General features: G+C 37.8%; 1 protein-coding gene across 1 annotated transcript in view; it reads right to left on the bottom strand.

Moving 5' to 3' along the window:
• ppp2r5a (protein phosphatase 2, regulatory subunit B', alpha isoform) overlaps window positions 1-22,586 on the bottom strand; it is a 49,844-nt gene that overhangs the window by 12,989 nt on the left and 14,269 nt on the right. The window contains exon 2 of the mRNA XM_042333018.1: window positions 10,314-10,510. Coding sequence (XP_042188952.1) covers window positions 10,314-10,510 — 197 coding nt within the window. The remainder of the gene's footprint in view (window positions 1-10,313; window positions 10,511-22,586) is intronic.

Genomic DNA, 22,586 nt, shown 5'->3' with positions numbered 1-22,586 from the left:
AAAGCAATTCGAAAATTGATAATTGTCATAATTTCATGAGTGGTCTAATATTATTTTTTTAAATAAAAAGCAAATTGGAAAGTAAACCATGCACTTTATTCTGTTTCCAGATGGATCAGCGGCATGGATTTTAAGTGGATTCAAAATACATTTAGTTGTGCAGCACCTCATTTGTTAAGCAATGACGTGATCTTCAACTTGCATTTATACAGCACCCTTCACATGGAGTAGAATCCTGGAGTGCTTAAACAGGTTCTACATCATGTAGTGCTCTAATACTGCACATCCTGATTTTAAACAACCTCACAATTTTCCTTTTAATAAGCTTAATACTGTGTTTTTCCATCAGGGTGCCATTCTAGCAAAGTGCAGTGTCATGGCAACTTGTGTGGATGACCATTGCACCAAAATATGAATATTGTTGCAACTGACTTAAACAGTTAACATTATACAACTATTTACAGTGGTTTAAAGTAATCTGGTTCTTCATTTATTTTCATTCCAAGGTTGAAAATCTTCAGAACTATTTCATAGAATTGAAGCAGTTTACAGTAATTGAAATTTTTCAATAGAAATTTTTAAAACTGAGGTTGATATATTTGTGTTAGGTATGGGTATCAAGGGATATGATGCAAAGGTAGGTAAATGGAACTGAAGTACAGATCAGCCACATTCTAATAGAATGGCAGAACAGGCTTGAGGGGCTGAATGGCCTACTGCCATCTTGATGCTCCTATGTAAAGGACAAAAGATATCCTCAGTACCAGGTTCATTGTGTTGTTGGACCTAGGTGTGGGTCTGCATTCAAAACTGCGATAAGAGGAAATAAAGTGCATCAGTAGTGTCGAGCTTGGCAAACTAACCACTGGCATTATAGTAAGGTAGTACTAGGGATTAAATAATGCCAGAAATGAGAAAATGATTGCTACAGCTTGACTGCAATGTTACTGTTAAGTGCTAGGAATATAACAGTGCCTCGACAGCAGAGCCTGATTCATGGCAGTTCAACAGTTCTGAGTTCACTGCCTCTCCTTATATAGCAGAAATGTCAAAAACCAATTCTCTTTCATCGAAAGAGATTGCTAACGTAGGCAGGTAGACTCAGCTTCTCCTCTCTTCCTCCCCTCCTGAGGCAATTAGTCATCACAAGAGCTCTACTTCCAATAATGGTAGGTCCTAAGAAATGGGGAGGTTATTCGACAAGTAACCCGAGTGCAACAAGAGAAAGCAGCAGGCGAGGAGCAGCACATGGTGCTCGAGGGGGGCAGGAAACCCTGGCCAACAAACAATCAGTGGGAAAGCAGACTCAGAGAGTGCAGAAACAAGTGACCGACAGTGGGATAGCTCTCAGTGAAAGATACAAGCCAGCTGCTAATTGGTATCAAAGTTGGAACAGCAAGAAATTGATGAGAGAGAAAAGCCTGATTAACACTTCGTTTTATAAGTCTTTCAAAATGCAGTGTTGATCTTGACAAGTCTGCTATGAATTACAAAACATCACAAGGAGGTAGGAAACCATTTTATCAAAATATTTTTCTTTACCATAACTTGTACAGGGCATCCTAATTGTTACAATTCATTCATTGGTCTGAGGACTTTGAAATACTTTGAATATTTTGACCCAGAGGTTTTTCAATTTAATGCAATGAGCACAACACTCATATGACAGATCCACATTATGAAATGTTGCATATTTGCCAAGTTAACCTACCAAGTAAATATCCTAACAAATTAATGAACAGTGGTATATCGTTTTCTGGATACGGACAGAGTGGTTATTTGAAGTTTACTTTCAGCTTCGTAAAGGCAAAAATGTAACCTTGACATTAAAAAAATAAAAATCTTGGGTACACATATTAGGAGAATGTGGATCCTCTTTATACACATTTTCTTATGCAAAAAGGTCAGAATACAATTTAAAACGTAGATAAGTGCTACACAAATGTCAACTTAATATAATGCAATCATTTAATTTTCAAATATAAACATGCTTTAGTGCATCAGACCATAATTAAGGATATCCATCTGAATTCTTTTAAAAAAATGTTCCAATGGAAATAGATACGTCAAGCACAGTTGCTTCAATATTTGTGAATGTATATAAGTAACAAACACATTTCTGTTCATTTGGTGTTGGAAAATCAGATTGGAAGATTATATGGTTGATTTTAACCTTTTTTTAAGATCCCCATTATACGCAAACTTATTATTGCTTCATTAAAAAATCCACTATACTATAAGGTGGACTTTAAGCAATAATATTATAAATATACAATATTAAAATATATTGCAAACATACATTTTTAAAGCAACAATATGCTTACACTTGTATAACTTTACATAAGCTAGAGAGGCAACATTGATCAAATACACATTATTCTTCATTTATTTTTCATTATTCTTCATTGTTGTCTCATTTGTTAGATTGCACAACCAGATTTAATAAACTGATTAGTTTTTCAGTTTCCGAAACTGCCAACATCCATAAAGTGGTAGGTCTTTATTGCAAAATGTTAGCTACTTCTAATTTACAAATACAGAATCTTAAGCCAATAAATTTAAAGCACCAAAGTACAATTCAAAATGGAAAAGGCTGGATGTTCCAGTAATTATTAGGCTACTTATCACAAATCTTTGTAATTTGTATATGGTTTATTGCATTTGAATGGAACATGAATTCCTATTGAGCATAATGTAAATAGTTTTAAACTTAAGTTCGGCATGTTTTCGCTTTAACCTGGATTTAAGAAACTGCCAAAATAGTGCAACACAACAGTGAAGTGCACAGGGTTATTCCATACGGAAAAACTTAATCTTTGAAAAGCGACTGTTGCTCCGAGTGCACATTTTCAGCACATCTTTTCCAACCAATGGTTTCACTGGAGACAATCCAAAGGTGGAAAACTGAAGATGGAGCCTCTCATCATACACAAGAGTGCAAATGTGAATACCATGCAAAATCTCAGAAGCTAAATCGGTTTGAAATCTCCAAGTATTTTTGAAACTAATGCAAAAGAAAATTTTGATCTTAAATGTAGGCACACATTGTAAAAGTTATGTGAAAATAGGTCACTTATAGTGACAAAACATAAATCCCTCAGCTTCTGTGGTGCTTATATAATGAATGAACATTAATTGTTCAATACAAGAAGTTACATAAAGTGGTTTCTTCTACATCTAACTCTAATATAACGACTGTGATTAAATATATATGCTCATTTCACACATTCTTCATCCAGGTATAACAACACTAAATTGGAAATTGTGCATTGCCTTGTGCCCAACTCTTCGATGCCTGTTTAAAACATGCCCCCCAAAAGTATAAACTTCTGAAATTAATACAAGTTAAAATTACCCCTCCTTAAACTATCTCTTATTCAAAGAATCTCAGCAGTGAAATGACAATTTTTGTTATAGATTTACAGTTTATGGGTAAAGTAACAATGTGCACCATATTAACTTGATTGTTATCTGTAGCTTAAGTGTGTCCACTATCCTGGTCACAATCACCTTTCCACCCATCTGTATTAGGTTGTGTCCTTACCTAATTTCAGTACTGAAATTGCCTTCAGTAGACTGACCCCGTTTGTCCTCCTCCCCACTGCAGATCTAAAATACTTTGTCCTAAAAATTCCAAAAGGTTTACTATCTCCTGTTCATCCTCTTAATCTCCTTCAGGATGTCAATTTTTGTAAGGAAACTCCACAAGCCTGTTTACCTAGCAGTAGCTAGGAATCCCGTTGGTAGTCGATTGGCGGATCGTTTTTCCGGGTGCAATAATCTATTCAAAAAATAATAATAATTTGGTCACTCAATCCATGACTGTTTATGGGACACTGCTGTGCACAATTGGCAGCCACGTTGCACCCACAAAATATAGTCAATTCACTTTACAGTATATTCTGTGGAGCACTTTGTGACGTCTCGAAGATGTGATAAGGCGCTATATCAAATAAAAGGATTATGATTATATTATAATTTTTCATCAGTTTTTTTAAACTTAAAAAATTATATAATAAGCAAACTAAAAGTGATTGTGCAAATCAAGTAGATTGCTGGTGAGATTTTTTTTAAAAATTTTTGAAGACATTTTCAAACAAGTACTACTATTGCCTATCTTCTTACAGTATGCATTAAATAAGATCTATTTCATGCCAGAAATTATGTTCAAGTTAAACAAGCTTAAACAGCTTTCAATGTTTAATAATCCTTAAGAGATCTTCTTTTACCTTGCGTATTTAATATTGTCTTATTAGCTCCCAACAGACTTCTGCACCCACAAAATTCAATTTAAATTCAGTTATACACACATTGCTTCAAGGCAGGCCATGGGCGTGACAACAGTTAAGTTTATTTTTAGCAAAATAACTTATCAAAACCAGCAATGGATAAGCCTTCTGGCTTGCAAGAACTTTACAATTGAAGTTCCTAAACTTCAGAACTACTATATCGATCAATCAGAAAACATTCTTCCTAGAAACAAGTCTTTTATGTTTTAACATGTTCTGAATTAGTCTTCACCCATGAAGTATCATTGTTTACCAACATTCATATATAGTACAGATTAAACTCCATCACTTTCTAAGGGAAGCAGTATTACTGGGCTACTAAATTTCAAGCACCTTGGTCTGCGTTTATGGAATGTTGTGCAGAAACATTTATACTTGAAGCTTCGGATTTTCAGTTTTTTCATTAGTAATAATAATAATCCCTGCATTTGATATAGCGCCTTATTAAGTCTGAGACATTTCAAAGCGCTTCACAGAATATACTGAAAAATTAATTGACTGTATATTTTGTGGGCAAAATGTGGCAGCCAATTACGCACAGCAGTATCCCACAAGTAGTGAACTGTGTGACCAAATTATTATAATATACATTTTTAAGCAATTATTATGCCCGGAAAAGCGATTACCAATCGATCAACAAACGGACTCCTATTTTACTGCTTAAGTAAACAGAGGTGTGTGTAGAGGTAAACATTTCGCCCTGCCTGGGAATCGAATCCAGGTCTTCTCACTTGCGAGGTGAGTGCTCTAACCAATACGCTACTCCACAATTTCATTTTTTGGGCTTTGCTTTTAGCAATTTTTTAGGACTGTCGTTGCTGTACTGAGAAGATGCACCTGCTCACATGGAGGGGAGCGAGGCGCCCTCACACATATGCAATGTCTCGGCTCAAACGCTTCACCAGATGCGCCTGCGGACAGAGGAGGGGGGAGAGGGGGAAGTGAAGCATGAGCAGTTGGCCCAGCAGGTCACCGCTGAGAGTGAGCGAGAGAGAAAACCTCACCTCGGAGAAACACGTATTTCTGGTGTTGATTGGATAAACACAGATTTAATTTTTTTTTTGCATCAGGAGGTGTTCAATCGGGATTTATCGGTTATACCAAAGATCAGAAGATTTATTTATCCTGTATACAAGACCTGTAATGGGAATGTGAGGTGCCAATCTAAAGAAAACTTCAAAACCAGAAAAATACATTGTTACTCCTTAAATATTCTGAAGTGTAATTATTTTAAACACAAGAAAAACCTTACTTTTTTTTTGAAGAGTCACCCTCTTGAATGGTGTAAGCTGTTGCCCTACCGGTTCAAAAACCCTACGCACTTTTTAAAAAGTAGAAATGTTGCAAGATTTTGTCATAATAGATTGCAAAAAAAAAACGCACCCTCAATTTCTTTCCTCACCCCAAGAAAATACTTTGCAGTGAAGCAGTTAAACCGCATACATCTGTTGCTTTATGTTGCTGCTGGTACAAAAACTGGCAACCACATGTAGAGAGTTTCATCGGTTCTTTGCACAGCTGTCAGATGAGACCTGACAAAGACAGTCTGGAAAGATATTTCTCACAGAAAACAACCAAGCCGAAATCAACACTGAGAGTGGAAGGTATGCAGAAATGCTGCCTCTCAATCCATCCCCACATAAATCAGCACATTTCACGTGGAAATGTCTATTGGTTTCAGGTTGCACCTCAGCAAAAACTGGAAACAAAAAATCAGCAAAGATAAGTCAGCATAAAAGTTTGCAAAAACATTAGTCAAAACAAATCTAAACCATCCCCAAAGCCATGGAAAAGCATTTATAAATAAATACCTAGCTTGCGTTCAGGTATTGAGTGCACAAAGATTCAAGGACTAAAGTAAAGGGTAAAGACAGCATAAAGCATCTGAGGAGTGCTCCTAAATTGCATTACATAAAATAAAATGGTCTTGGGAGACTGCATTAGTATAATTTTACACACAACATGCAGTAAACTGTTATTAGTATTACTGGCCACATCTTCCTCCTCCACCCCTACCCTGCACACATTAGAGTCCTGTAGCTCAGTGGTTAGAGCACTCGCTTTGCAAGAGAGAGGCCTGAGTTCAATTCCAGGCAGAGCGAAACCTTGGGCAAGTTTCCTTACTCCACACAGAGCCTAATAATAATCCCTCCAAAACCAAAAACAATAATAAATTGGTCATTTTCAATCTACGACTGTTTGTGGGACATTGCTGTGCGCAATTGGCTGCCGCGTTCGCCCACAAATATACAGTCAATTCACTTTACAGTGGATTCTGTGAAGCGCTTTGGGACGTCCTCCCGACGCGAAAAGCGCTGTATCAAATGCAAGATTATTATTATTATTTGCCTCCATGTTTCTTTGATCCTCTTTACCCTCATCACCCACATGAAATCGACCTCCTGCTCCTTTAATCCCTCCCAGGCTCACCAATCAACTGTCTCTCCGTTGCTCTATGCTGGCAGGCAACCCTCTTTTCCAGCAATGACTATTCCCTTCAAAACAGCTATCATCACCCCCTGCAATTACCAGGGGATTCTTTGTCCACTGCAGGTCAACATTTAACTGACTGAAGAGCTTGTGACATTCCTCCTGAGGAGACCATGAACTACCTGCCTGTAAAGAGACACTGAAAGAAGCCTGCCTGTAAGAAACATGAACACTGAAACATCAACAGTGAAAGCAGTAGATCCAGAACTTATCAGGAGGCACACAACTTTGTCTAAAAAGAACCTCTCACTGATAGCAGTCCCTTGAAAAACATTCAAAGCCTATTTTAAAAAAAATACTCTGCTTATTTACTAAATGTTGTTGCTGAAGGAATCCAAACATTTTTAGGAAAATCCAGTTCTCATGCATTTACAGGTCAGGTTCACTTGCCTTTTTCCCCAAATAAAATGTTCATTTTTAGAAAGTTAGACATTGATTTATGAATAACCAGCCACAAGATTCCCTGCATCCTAGCATCAGTGACATCAATAAAAAAGGTGATGTGAAAGGACAGACAGATTTTTCCTTTTGAGGTTATAAATTCAGAATGGTCCAATGATTTGCATGGTGCATTTTTGTAGACATGTGTTTTTCTATTTAAGATTGTACTATTGTCTTTATCATCAGTAGAGACGGAAGCCATTACATAAACAATGACGCTGATGAGGGAATAAGTATCACAGGGTTCTGTGTTTCAGCAATACTTCAGCAATATTTCAGCAACGTTCAATAGAAAAGAAATGGAAAAGAAAATGATGTGGTATCACACATAAGTGATGACTGTTGGACGTTGGTCATTTTAAAAGCATTACTTCCACACAGTAATGAACAATTTGGAATTTTGAGAGATGCAATATTAACCCAAACACTGTTAAAATAGGATTCAACAATTATTCATTTTCACTGAAGTAAAACACTGGCTAGACTAGTTATTGCTCAGTCAGTAAGCCTTCGTCATATAGTTACCAACATAATCAAACAAGATATATTCCAAATTATGTGAAGAATGGCATTCTACATCCTCCCAGGTTTTGGGGAGATAGAAGTGAGTCAGTAATACTACCAGAAAAGTAGATAAAATGCCTTAAAGTATCAGTTCAAACTTCAGCTTGGCAGAACCGTAACTTTACAATGTTGTTTATTTTGGTAATAGGTCACATTTTTCTGAGTTACAAACCAAAAGAACCACTCAAAAAATACAACAGTTCTTGATCGCTGATGCTGATAAGTCAGTCAACAATTTACAGGGAACCCCGTTCCTAGTACTAGACTTCAATTCCAGATATCTCACATACATATATATATGTATATATTTATGTGTATATGTATCATAGAATCCCTTCAAGTACATAAATGTTTTGGAATGTAAACTGGTGGCAGAATATGTAACACACAAGCAATTGCTGAATATAGTTGCGCAAAATTCAAAACATTCACTTTTAGTTCATAGACTGCTAATGTTTGGGAAAGGAATCCGAAAGCCAATAAAATTACTACATCAATGGCTTGCATGAGCAGCTGAAAACGTATCTGGCAACCCTGTGGCAAGAAACATCGTCTATCTTTGAAATGTTCACATTGCTACTTCTGGAGGCTCAAAAAAAACACTGCCTTACACAGAAGCAAAGTATACAGACAAACCTTGTGATTACATGATCATTTTGGTCCAATATCAGTAACCTGGTTATATTTAGCATACACAACTTGCAGGAAGCTACACTAACAGCATTTCGGGTGCATAGTACGCAATGCAAGAATTCACAACATGGGAAGCCAAGTATTAACGCTGGAAGCCTAATATACTGCGCTTCTCGTTATCGCTGGTCCACAGTAGCCTAATGCTACAAGCACTATAACAGGGTAACTGCATACATTACAGACCGATGACCTGGGCCAATAGAAGAGCGGGTGCACCTTTTCCACTAGAATGGCCCTCATCCGCTACAAACAGCCCCTTGGGTACTAACCGGTGCACACAGCGCGCTAGACCCCAGGCCTCTGACACTGTTTGCTCGATGCCGCTACTATGGCCGGAGCGGCTCTGATCGCACATGCGCGGAGCAATGGATTTGGGGATCGCGGAAACAGCACGTGTGGAAAATCGACGCCGCTGGTGAACAAACCTCGAGAGGAAAAGCAGCTGCGTCACACTTCTGCGACAAATTCTCGGTAAGTGCTGTGCTATGCAAATTAAAATATTTAGTATTTTAAACATAACTACATTTTCAGAAAATGTATACCTATAGTTTTAATCAGGATTGTTTCACTTTTTAAGGTTGTAGAATATAAAAATGGCCAAACGTTTTTGTAAATCCTTTGAGGAAGCCAAGGGGCAGCACATCTCACTTTCCATCTGTCCCTCAGATAGAATTGTACTCTATCCAGATGACCTTTATGAAGGGGGGGGGGCAGTTGTTTTGTTGCGTTTGCTGTCACACAATTGACCGTGTTCGCAAGAACACCATTGATGAGCACATGAAATCTAGAAAACAATGTGAACGCAAGGCAGCGGCAATAAAGAAAAAAGGAAGGTAAAATACTTTTGATATATATGTGTAATAATATTAAATAAAAATGTATCATTATTTGCTTTCACTTTAATTTTGAAAGAAAATCTTAATTTGTACGATTACAATAGCTAATCTCGTTCCTTTTTGATTGAATTTTAAGGGCACATAAAACAACCACAGCAACAAAAACAAATAGACAAAGCATTTCTAATGACAAATGCATTTTGAAGATCAATTTTTATTTTTCCTTTCTAGGTGGATCTGGACCTCAGAGACAACTTGCTTTGACAACTTGCTTCTCTAAAGCCACTGAATCATCTACGGAGAGGAAATCATTCATGTTGGACTTTGTGTGGTGTTTGACTAGAGCAGATATACTGCTTGAAAAAGCTCCTGCCTTTCAAAAAACTACACAAAACCGGGAAGGACTATTCCAACACCATCACTGCTTTGTAATACATACTTGAAGGAGCTTATTCTTGAGCATGAAGCATTTTTGCAGAAACATGTTGAGCACACGGATGTAGGCTAGCACAAAATGTCTCTCAGTGGCACCAATTAATGTAAAATGTAAACATTTTCTCTGCAATGCCCCCAAAATTTGTAAAGAGCTCCATAATTTTTTGCAAATATTTCTGCACTTTTCTATTGGCCCAACCGATGACTTATAGCATCGTACCAATTCATAAAGTATATGGTGGTACTTTGCGAGAACTATCACTAGATTTAAGTTACACAAATATTGCTGTAAAGTATCAATCCTGTATACAAAACTCTCATATTCAGAAGACAGAGAGCATGAAGGCATGATTTCTACATTAGCATAATTTTAATTAACTTTAACTCTTTCTGCAATAGAGGACATTATGCTAATTAAAGTATTCTTGCTGCCTTGTACCTTATGAACAAGCCCCATTTCAACATAGGAACTGTTCAATCTACACTGAGGAGCTAGTAACAGTTATGCAATAAGAGGGTACAAAAATAAACAGATGAAGAAAAATCTATCATGCATATCACGTACCATTTTTACTATTTCAGGATACGCCTGCTCAAGCAGCACACCTCGATTTGTGGTGAGGAAATCCACCAATTCGTTAAGAGTGGCTCTTTTGACCTCTTTGCTCTTTAGGTCTGAAACAGAATCCATGAAATCAAATATCACACAGCACTGCTGGAGCTTCTGGCAGAAAAGGTCATGTTGCTCAGTATTTGGAACATCTGTGAAAAGAGGGGAAAAGATACTAATTTAGTCATTAAGTATGTATATCACTATGCATTAAAAACCTTTAAATATCAAAAAGAGGCCCATCAGAAAACTAATTCTAGGACAAAAAAAAACGCGGTACAATGGGCAGACAAGCCTCTACCCATTCTGAAAATTCTACATTCTACAATATTAAATATAAACTCACTATATTAAATAAATTTAAGCTACTGTTGCAAATACTATTATTAATATTTACATCTGATCCAGAGACCTATATTAAAACCTGTCTGTGAGCAACATGGCAGCCAATGCATTACTCAAAAACAATAAAATTAATAATTAATTTTGGGGGTTGAATTTTAAATGAGAGATTGTTAACAAAGACATTGGAAAAATTCCCTGCACTTCTTCAGCTCTCCTCCCAGACTACCCAGGGAAATAAGGTTTATACTTGTCCCTGGAATCTAGCAGTTGTGTACTATAATAGCCACTTGACAGTGTACTATTTACCAAATTGTTCCAGTACTAATCAACTTTATTCAGAAACAACTTTGATGTCCATATAATGCAAGATGAACACTAGCTCATTCAAGTCAACTCAGAGCAGAACTCAATTCGGAAACTTGAGGCATTTGCCTAAAGACATTTTTGCCTTGGTCATTGATCTCCCTTCAGTTATGCTACTGAAATCTTGATGACAACATAAAAGTGGGAGGGGAGAGCTACCACCAGAATGTCTTGTGATAAAGCAACAGAATATGAAAATCCAGGTTTATTTTCCACTTAGGAAAAAAGAGGATCGAAACAAGGTTTGCAAAAATCAGATGGTGGAGATGGGAGACTGGAAAAGTAAGCATTTGACATGTCGAGTCTGGCATTAGGAAGGAAGGTTTCTGCAGCATTGGGGGTGAGATGGGGATGAATAATGCGACAGGTCAGTACTTGGGTAAATTCACCAATTCAGAATTATACTTTTGTGTAATCAGAACCAAGTTTGATCCATATTCCCAAAATGCAAATATTGAAATACCATGAAAGAAGTAACAGTACTGTAACACTAAATGCAAATATATTTGAAAAGAACCACGACACAAATTAATTACACAAAGCCTTAGCTGACAAGATTCAATCATGGGTATATAATTATTTTTGGACACTCATTTAATACAGTTACAGAACAGAGGAAAGCTTGTAAAAAGCCTTCATAAAGCACATCAAAGTGAAACCAAAAATCAGTCATTCAGATATATTTTCAAAAAAAGTCAGTCACTTTATGTTTAACAGTCACAAGTTTCCACTAACAACTACAAGACCAAATTTATTTTCATACACAAATAAAGATTGATAGCTTCTAAAGACTGTGGCCAATTCATCCACTACCTTCTCCATGATCTCCTTCAATATTCTGGGAAACGTACCCTGTTGATTTTTCTACTTGGCCCTCCCCTCTCCCCCAAAAGCTCTAAGAAGTTCCATCTTTTCTCTGACAATTCTCTAAGATATTAAGAAGCCTTTGCTATTATTCTTACGTTGACTGCCAGGCTTTAGAACACAACTTCTCTATTCAATCGCATCATTTTTGTTCTCAACTTGCTAATTAATCATATGCTGGATTTCTCACAGCAGGATTGCTTAATAGAGTTCTCACCAATGATAATGATGCATATATTTTACATAGGAGAGTGCGAGTTAGCTAATCATCCGAGTCTCCTGTGGACCAGTAGTACACTTCTGATTTCCAGCCAGAAAGAGAGATGTCAGTAGTGGCCTGACAACCTGAAAGAGCCAGACATTTTTCTGTGGACCAGTTTTAATATGGAGTCTATTTTTTTATCTGAAGCACTGAGTTGCAAATCGGTTGCCCTGCATCAAAACATATAAAGAGGAATAGGCCTATTCACCATTTTGTTAGAATTTAATCATTATTCAAAAATGAGAAGTCTTTTTATCTAAATGGCAATTTGAAATTTTCACTATTTCACTAATATTGCAACAAGCATCTTTCACATCCTGAGGATGTCTCAAAGTGCATTACTCAGCTGACTTGGAGCCTGAGCTAGGTGGGTGGGAGGGGAGCTGGGGGCCAAAAGCAAGGTCAAAAGCTAGGGCTCAAGGTCTCATGATCAAATCCTCAAACAGAAATAGACATGTTACTAAACTGGGGTTCATACTCATTACCTGTCACTGAAATCAAACACAATTTTCAATGCACGTAAATATACAACATCAACAAAATTACATTTATAGAGCACATTTCACGTCAAGAGGACGTCCCAAAGCGCTACATAAACACAAATATGCAATTTCGTGGAACAGGACAAGCCAATCAGGCAGCCATGGCTGTTTTACCAATTTATCAAATCATGCCAGATCTTTTAAACCCATTTTCTTCTCAAATCTTAATATCTTTCCCAAGTGCATCTATCCCTATCAATTCAGAATATACAGCCATCTAGGGCAGTACATATCGTATCCACACTCCCACCTACAAATCCTTGCACACCCTTACACGGCCCTATTTCTGTAATCTTTTCCACCATCACCCGTCCGTCTGCCCAGTGCATTTGGCAAATACTTGCCTGCTACATGTCTTCATCATCAGCAAGACCTTCAGGCAATAAGCCCTCATTCTCTGGGCCTCACTCCCTTGCTATCAATGTACGAAATCTGTCTTTCTCATGATCTTGTGTGTAAAAATATTTGCTGATCTCAATTCTGATTGGTTTAATTTGGGTTGACGCTCCAATGCGGTGCTTGGGTTGTGCTGCATTATTGGAGGTACCAGCTTTTGGAAGAGATGTTGAACTGAGATCCCATCTGCCTGTTTAGGCGAACATTAAATGATGTCCATTCGTTTTGGATCCTTCTACCAGCTTGTCAATTAGCTTCATTATTTTTACTCACCTCAAGCAATTTTGAAGCAATAATTTCCTACAATATATAGTGAAATGAACCCAATATTGCTAAAGTCTACGTGACCTAATCAAGGGAGTCTGCTGCTACTGCCTTGTGTTTAGCATGATGTTTATCAGCGAAGACACAACACAAATTATTCCTCAGAATACAAGGACTTTATTTTGTATCTTAACCACAGTTTTGGGAGAATTTTAAAAGACAGCATAATTCATGGTTGAGACAATCTTGATCATCATCATTATTGCCTTACAAAACACATCAAACTGTTTATCTCGCGTGTGTGCCCGAAGGATAACTGCTCGATTCAGATTCTTTATTTATTTCTACTGCATATTCAGAAGTATCAGAAGAGGTCCACATAGCAGGTAGTTTGGCAAACCAGGAGGAGGCTGAAGAGAATGCAATTCTTTTCCTTCTTTTATACAACAATCGGCGCCTCTATCGGCGGGCAGGCCTTCCACCATTCTGACCCACCCTCTGGAATTCCATCCCACAGTCCATCCGTCTCAGGCCCTCCCTCGTAAGTTTCAAGACCCGCCTCAAGACCCTCCTCTTCGACTGTGCTTTCAATCTCCCAGCCGTCCCCCACCCCAATCTTCAGCTCGGGTCTGTAACTCTGTCTGTCCAGCGTCTTCAGACGTCCTCACAACGTGAAAAGCGCTATATAAATGTAATTTTGTTGTTGTCGGTTGGAGGAGGGGCAGCGCAGCTGGCCAAAATGGCAGAATAGAGAAAGTGGATGCGAGAGTGGTTTACTTAAGTGCCACTTGAATGTTAAAGCAACTTTCACAATGACTAGGTCGGTTGCTGAACAGGGGAAAGAAGCGGGAGGCAACCATTGAAGTATTCAAAGAGGTATGTTTAAAGTGAGTCAAGAAACACCAATACAATAAAATGAGCCACTCCAAAAGATAAACCACTCCCTTTGAAAAATAACTGTTTCATACAAGTCCTTTTGAAGACAACTCTGAAATTCCAGATAAAAACAAAGCAGTTTATTCATTCTATTAAAATGGAACTGGAGTTGTTACCCAATATATTTTGCGAAGATAGAAAACCTCTAGTGTTTATTTTCTGTTTACCAAATTATCAACCGTATCTTGGAAATAAAAGTCTACGCTTAAAAACCACAATAAGTCTGCTGACTATCACACTCCTTCCCCATGATCCACACCAGCAGGATGACCATGCCACGCTGTCCCCCACCCTGTCCGCTCTTAGTCTCAGAGTGCCCATTTTGGCTGCCACCACCGACTCCACTACTCCCACTCGATTCTTCTCTCTCACCGCCTCCTATCCCTGCTCGACCGACCCACAGCCTATGATCCTCTGTCGCACTCACCGTGGCAATCCACAGCAGCAACCATGATTGCTCTATCCTCCATCCTTTTCCTGTCCACTATACAAGAGCATTAAGGACAACAATGTTATTTTGTTCCCTTCAATTTTTGTTTCTATCTATGCCTGGTTAAAATCTCCAAAGGGGTTTTAAGCAGGCATAGATAGAAACAAAAATCACTTTACCAGAAGTAAAATTAGTTCAAAGAGAAAAATTAAACCACCCAATTATTTTATGGCAAAATTTGCAATCTTATTTAGTCAGGGGAAAACATAGAAATTTTCTTCAAGATTTATCTAATGATATTTAAACATATATTCCAAGGTTTGATTTGTACTCAAGTATCTGAAAAGAACCCTAGCATAATTTAAGGTCTGTTACCCGCCACAAAAACAAATGCAATAATAATTCTGGAATAGGTGGAAAGCAGCAAATCCTCCCAACTTAGGTCCTCAAAACCAGAAGGGAGTGGATGTAGACTCCAACGCAAAAAAAAGGCTCGGAAAAACACTGAGAAAAAANCATTAAAAAAAAANCCTGTGAAGCGCTTTGTGATGTCCTCCCAAAGTGAAAGGCACTACACTAAGCAAAGGATTTTTTATTATTAATAAACTAAATTCATATTCTATGATAGAAAATCATTCATATTACAATCAGATCTCATATAAAAAGTTGTACAAACCTAAAAATGATTTATCAGTTCTTAAAATAAAGCTAAACAGCATCCAAGTGGTGCTCATTGCCTACATTCTGTTTTGTAGGTAATAGTACTTCAGAGATTTTAGTGTTTAATTAGACTAATTCAAATTCAATCAGTGCAAATGGGATTCCACTGGATGAAGACAATTCAATCATCAGAAAACAAGTCCTGCATAAACCATTTTCAAGACATGGATCACAGCTTTTGGCAATGCAATTTACCATATATACCATAGAGAGCAACTTTTGATTGTATAAGAGCCACGCTATTGGGATAAATATTGATTAAGCAAGGAGTTTCTAAACTATTATCCTCCAAAGGTGATCTCCTTGGAGCTGAACTGACTCCAAGGTGATATGTTCGCCAACGGAATGTCAGAATCAAGTCATCCCTCTGTGGTGGATTCTCGCTAGTCTGGTTTCTGTACCAGGCAGGTCCACAGTACTCCACGGTACTGCTGACGACACCTTGGCTCATTGGTGAAAGTTGGAAGGGCAGACAAGTCACTGGGAGCAGGGATTCTTCACACTCAGCTCCCGCTAATCCTGTAAACCAAAGCACCAATGGGTGGACAAGCAGTGGAAAAGCTTGCCAGATATTGCTTTCAATGGCAAGTTATGTGATGTTAGCTGGTTAGACTCCAGGAGTCTTGAGCACCCCCAAAGGATAGGGAGGCCCAGTTGACCAGAAAAAAAAGTTTTGTGCAGGATAAAAAGAGAATTCAAATGGCAGATATTTCATTGAATGCTTGATACTAATTATATAGTGGCTTTGAAGAACCAAAGTATTAATTTACAAGAATATGTGTTTTGCTCAAACCAGGCAATAAAGGCATGTACATCCAATATTGATGCAGTCAGTATATTTGGTTCTAGCAAAAACTAATTTCATTGATTTTTTCATTGAATACATGCATTCACCATTAACTAGTGGATGGTCAATTTTTCTTTACAAGTAGCAAAATATAAAATAGACCTGGAGAGAATATATCAAATGCCAGGTGCTGTATCAGTTATATTTCGGCAAGCCATGAGTAAATAATGTTTTTAGGACATCATCCAACCATTGGCGACCGAGCCTTCAGCCACTATATCTTTGCTTACTAGAATGACATAATTATACAAAATAAAAACATTCCCCTAAACAAAAATCTAATTTGCTACCAGCATCAAATACTCTATAACCACAGAAAGCTTAAATCTTCATCCTTCAGTTTAGGCAAAATAAAAGCACAACGGATGAATATTTAATTATCACAAATTCCACTTTATATTAAGCACCCACATGAAAAATTAATCAGAAGCTGAAAATACACGTCAGTGAATTTCGTGGTCAACATGTGCAGTGATCATATAACAAATCCTTCTACGGATCAGTTGCACAGGGCACTGTGGCCATCAGTTTCAACACCTATTATTGATTCAAATTTGAAAACAGTAACTGCCTCCCACTCAATGATCTTAGTTACTTTGCATTATCAACATTGCATGACATCAAAATATCTAATCTAATTTTGGGGTCTGAACAACTAATCTAAAAACTCTCAAACTTCAGATTATAGAGTATGGTACTTTCACAACAAAACTGCTGTAGCTCAAACTATGCAATGTAAAACTCATCGTTATCTGCCATGACACCTGCCTCAAGTGTGGGGGGGGGAGGGGGGAGGTGGAAGAAATGAGAAGCACACTTCAGATCACCAGATTGAAGCTGCTTTCAATGCCATACCACATCAGTATTGAGTGACCACGTTTTTTTTTTTGAAGGGATTATTATTGCTTGAAAAGCAATCCGCCAAAATTTGCCTAACTGGGTCCCTACTTACTGCTAGATAAACAAAGGTGTGTCGAATAAGGAAACGTGCCCAGCGTTTTGCCCTGCCCAGGAATCAAATCTAGGTCCTCTCGCTTTGAGGCGAGTGCGCTAACCACTGAGGAAGTACTTGGTTTTCACTCAGCACTTCTCCCATTGATGGCACTACATACGAACAGTATAACTCATTTTAAAATCGGATAATATTAGGATGCCATATCGCATTTACACTTTAAATTTTGAGCATTTGTCTTACAGTTGCACTCCCACCATTTAAGAATTTGTGTCCACAGGGTTGTAACACCACCTATATTAATAATAAGTAACTGTTTTACCGTACTGATATCTATATAATAATAATAATCCTTGCATTTGATATAGCGCTTTTCACGTCAGGAGGACGTCCCAAAGCGCTTCACAGAACACACTGTAAAGTGAATTGACTGTATATTTGTGGGCGAACGCGGCAGCCAATTGCGCACAACAATGTCCCACAAACAGTCGTAGATTGAAAATGACCAATTTATTATTGTTTTGGGTTTTGGAGGGATTATTATTAGGCTCTGTGTGGAGTAAGGAAACTTGCCCAAGGTTTCGCCCTCTGCCTGGAATTGAACTCAGGTCTCTCACTTGCAAAGCGAGTGCTCTAACCACTGAGCTACAGGACTCCACGATGATGGAGTTTTAACCTTAACCTTAAAAGATGATGTAAGAGACTATTTCTACACCTATTAAGACTTCAAAGGTTACGAGGAGACCTAATAGAGGACTTCAAAATCATTTGGGGATTTGATAAGTTAGAAAGGGAAAAACTGTTTACACTGGTGGGTGTGTCGGTGACTCGAGGTCACAGATTCAAAATAGTCTCTAAAAGAAGCCGAGGGGAGGTGAGAAGAAATTTTTTCACGCAGTGAGTTGTTTAAATCTGGAACGCATTGCCTGAAAGGGTGGTCGAGGCCGATTCGATAACTACTTTTAAAAACACGCTGGACCGGTATTTGAGGAGGACGGGTTTGCAGGGTTATGGGGAAAGGGCTGGGGAGTGGGATTGACATTAACTGCTCTATTCAAAGAGCCAGCACAAACTCGATGGGCCAAATGGCCTCTTTTTGTGCTGTACGATTCAAAAAAAATTATCCTCTATTTCTGTGTTTTGTGGTTGGTGAAACAGAGAAGTTATAGATTCCACCCCAGTGAATTGGATTACTAGGAGTTGCTCAACATGTTCAACTGTCCTTCACAAGGTTAACAAGCCAGAATTTCTACATGGAGCGGAATCCAATTCAAAACTGACCCTCCACTCAACAGCCTACCATGGTGCCTCAGGCTTTTCTTTGCATTAGTAAGCACACTATGCCTCCAACCTATGAAAATGCTTCAGCCTTTCCATCTTCTGAATAGCACAGAGCACAATTTAAAAGCAAATATAAAACTGTTGATTTCTAAATTTGGGTTATATTATTGGGTTTGAATTATTACAAGTGTATTTGCATTATTTAAAGTGTCCAAATTTCCTTATTTTAGACAGACCAATCCAGTCAGTGGAGTTTGCAGATTCCTCTGCAGACTTAGAACAAAAGGATGACATAGGGAGTTGATGGTTAAAAGGACAATCTATTTGAAAAGCATAATGGGGAGAATGGGTCTAAATAGCAAGATGAGCTGAAAAGGCTTTCTGTGTTTGGTTCAATGTGGAGACACATGAGACAAATGCAACCTCATACAATTCTGCATCCAGAGGATCCAAATATATTAAAGCATTTCTATGAGCAGAAGCAGATGCAAAATGAATAGGACACAATGACGTTCTGCAAAAGAAGTTTAATATTAACTTGATATAGAGAAACCTTAGTATTGTTACAAGTTTTAGTTTATAAAAAGCAATGTTTTTTGGGTTATATAGAAGACTTTAGTTGATGCACCCAACTTAAATTTATCTTTTTAATAAAAGCACCAATAAAAAAATAGCTATCCAAATTCGCAAAAAAACAGAAGTCACTTTAAAAAAAATCAAATGCAAGATTTTTTTCCCCATGGCTCTGAAACTCAAACCTCTGAAGTCAAAGGAAGCACATTTACAATCAGATGACCACCGAGCTCAAGTGGCAGCATTTTCACCTCGTCAGAAGGTTGAGGATTTAGACCCACGCAGAGAATTTAAACTTGTGGTCTAGTGGCTAGCCTCCAGTTTAGGGAAATGCTGCAGATGTTGGAGGTGCCACCCTTCAGATGAGGCGTTAAACTGAGGTCTTCTCTGCTCAGGTAGAGGAAAAAGGAAAGGAAGGAAACTTCAGGCAAGGAAACTTGTCGAATGTTTCACCCTGCCGGAATATGAACCCAGGTATCTCGCTTGCGAGACGAGCGCTCAAACTACTGAGCTGCAGGACCACAAACAGAGTCACTAAACTTCAGTGAAATCCTCTGAAGCATTTGAGACGAATCGACGATGTGATGAGGTACTGCATCAGATGCAGGGATTATTTAGTATCTTTTGCCTACAAGACTAGATTACCCAAGTTTACTGAACACTGTTTCAGGTCTGCAATGTGTGGAATTTTCAATGAATTAAGTTATGAAGGGCATTCGCCCTAACAGAAGATTTTGACTTGGATACACAGCAGCATTTTAAACAAAGTATATTTACATTTCTCTTAAGCATGACACCAACTCTTTTGCCAAACTATGAGGATAAACAATTTATGCTCTTCCTCTTATAGAGTTGAGGAGAGAGTACATCTTTGATGTGGGTTAGTTTTTATTCCAAAATTAAATCAACAAATTCACTGGAATGAAATATGTAGTACAAACAAGAGCTAAAAGGAAACTGCCTGAGTTATATCAAGTTAATGTGACAAGTTTTGGAAGCGAACATGAAGAGGTATAAAAACAAAGTACGTGAATGAGCCTTTTTGAGCACTATATTTTGCTATAATAAAATTGCAGGTACAAAACCTGCATTGCCAGGTACAAAATTACAAACATAACAAGCAAGCATTCACATTTTAAACACAGAATTATAAAATACTGTTGAAACTGATCCTCACTGTTTAAGTTGGTGCAACATCTGCATTTCAGTAGAGCTAATGAGCTGATGATGATAAAGAACCAAAATATCTACAACCAGAAAACCTGTGCAAACAAATGATAAGCAAGCATATTTTTCAGGACAAATTAAAAACAGACTGGAGAGTAGCACTATACTAATGGAAAATTCCACCCAGTGTACTTTGAACTGTACAAAGAGCAAATGGTCAAATCATTTATCCAAAATATGTGCTTGATCCCTTGGAACTTGAACTTAATTATTAGCAATAACGATGGGAATATGTTAAGGTTTTAACATTTCACTTAAGATCTTGCAAACACAATATAGTTTAAAGGGAAACTATTAAGAAGTTAGAATATTATAAAGGTTCATCTAAACTATAGAAATGACATCCGAGGACTGTTTACAAATAGATGTTTGTCAATTGGTAGGGGGAAAAAAATTATAAAACAGCATTTAAAAGTGTAATTTGCATACACACTCAGGGAATGTACTATTACAATTAGCAAACCATTTATCTTTGGGGGAAAATCATCAAAATATGTAAACATAAAGTTCAAACAGCAGTGTATCATTCAATCTGCCATGCCACAATTGATGATAACTGCAATTCCGTATCGTGAGAGTATTGACCTTGGCTTTTTATCAGGACAGGTACAAGTGAGCACTGGTTGATTTCCCAGCAAAATCAGAGGGAAAATCATTCCGAGCTGCATCTGTGTGCCTGGTACAGAGAAATGCATTGGGAGGCTGAATAGGGTACAAACTCTTAAGCTTCAGAAATGGTGAGGCATTTAAGACTAAATGGGGATACAAATGCAATTTTTATATATAGAACCAAAACTCACTTCAAAACTTGCCCAAGGTTTGCCCTGCCTGGAATTGAACCCAGGTGTCTCGCTTGCAAGGTGAGTGCTCTAACCACTGAGCTACAGGACTCCATAATATAACTACAGGATTCCAAAATATAAAATGAGGGTGAAGGTGACATATTTAAGTTAAAAGTTTGAGGGTCCCAAGAACATTATTATATTTTTTCAAACCTAAGTAGCATATGTAGAAACATTTGTGTAGTTTGGATATTCGTAAGCATGACTGAATTTCCACATGTCAGACTGATTTAATTCATGTCATCTGATCTTTCCATGATTAATTAACCATAAAAGCAATTTGTTTTAAAGAAACCTCCAAGTGCAATCACTGTGTGGAAAATACTTAAGAAAAACTAGTGTCCTATGAAAAAGTTTATAAATGTGTTTGAGCATTTTTTTCAAAATGACTGCCTATAAAAAATAAAGTGCATCATGCCCCTTTCAATTGGTTAAAATTTAGCTTTTATTCCAGTTACGTAAATTGGATAGGTTGGGCCTTTTTTTCACTAGAGAAGACACATTTAAGGGAGAACTTAAAGATGCGTTTAAAATTATAAACGTGTTCGATAAGGTGAACATAAATAAGCTATTTCCGTTGGTTGAGGAGTTCAAAACCAGAGCACACAAATATTAAATCATGACCAAAAAGAGAATTTAGCAGGAACTACTTCACACAGAGGATAGTGATTGTGGAACTCGCTGCCTGAAGGGGTTGAACGAGATAGTATAGATGCATCTAGGAGGAAGCTGGACCATCACAGGAGGGAGAGGGGAATAGAAGGAGTAAAGGACTCGTACGCAGTATAAACACCAGCAAGGACTGGTTGAGCCGAGTGGCCAGTTTCTTTATAAATCATCATCACTACCTTTTTTCCAGTCCTTCTCTCACCTCTTCATCAACTATTTGCAAACACCGCCTTGCCCCAAATCATCATTCTTGTCAAGACATAACCCTAAATACCCTGTCACATAGGGAGCCCCAATTACATAGAGCAAGGGTAAATTCAGGTCAATGCTGGAAACACAAATTGCTTAGAAGAATAAACCACTCCAATTGGTAGAGTGACATCTTGTGTTGGCAGCATTTAAGATGGATCTTTGGCAGAAGCCATGCAGGATTCAGACTGTCAAATTAAGCCAGAGTCAGTCACACTATCCCAGCAACCCCTACTAGAAAAAAAGTGGATGTTGGGAGAGGATAAATGAGGTTCAGCTGTATTGCTCCTTCAAACAGACTGTGAACACTCACCAAGACTCAATTGGAAGGGAAACAACACCATAAAAGCAAACCTATGACATGCAAAAGATTTAAGACAACCAACCACTAACTGGGAGACTGTTCAGCAAACTGCCTTTCTGCTGCCAGTACAGTCAAGATGGCAAACTCTCAATTCACGGGAAT

The sequence above is a fragment of the Callorhinchus milii genome, unplaced genomic scaffold (assembly GCF_018977255.1).
Source record: "Callorhinchus milii isolate IMCB2004 unplaced genomic scaffold, IMCB_Cmil_1.0 Scaffold3, whole genome shotgun sequence".
NCBI lineage: Eukaryota > Metazoa > Chordata > Chondrichthyes > Chimaeriformes > Callorhinchidae > Callorhinchus > Callorhinchus milii.
Note: the sequence above shows the minus strand (reverse complement) of the source record. Positions and strands in the feature narration are given on the sequence as shown.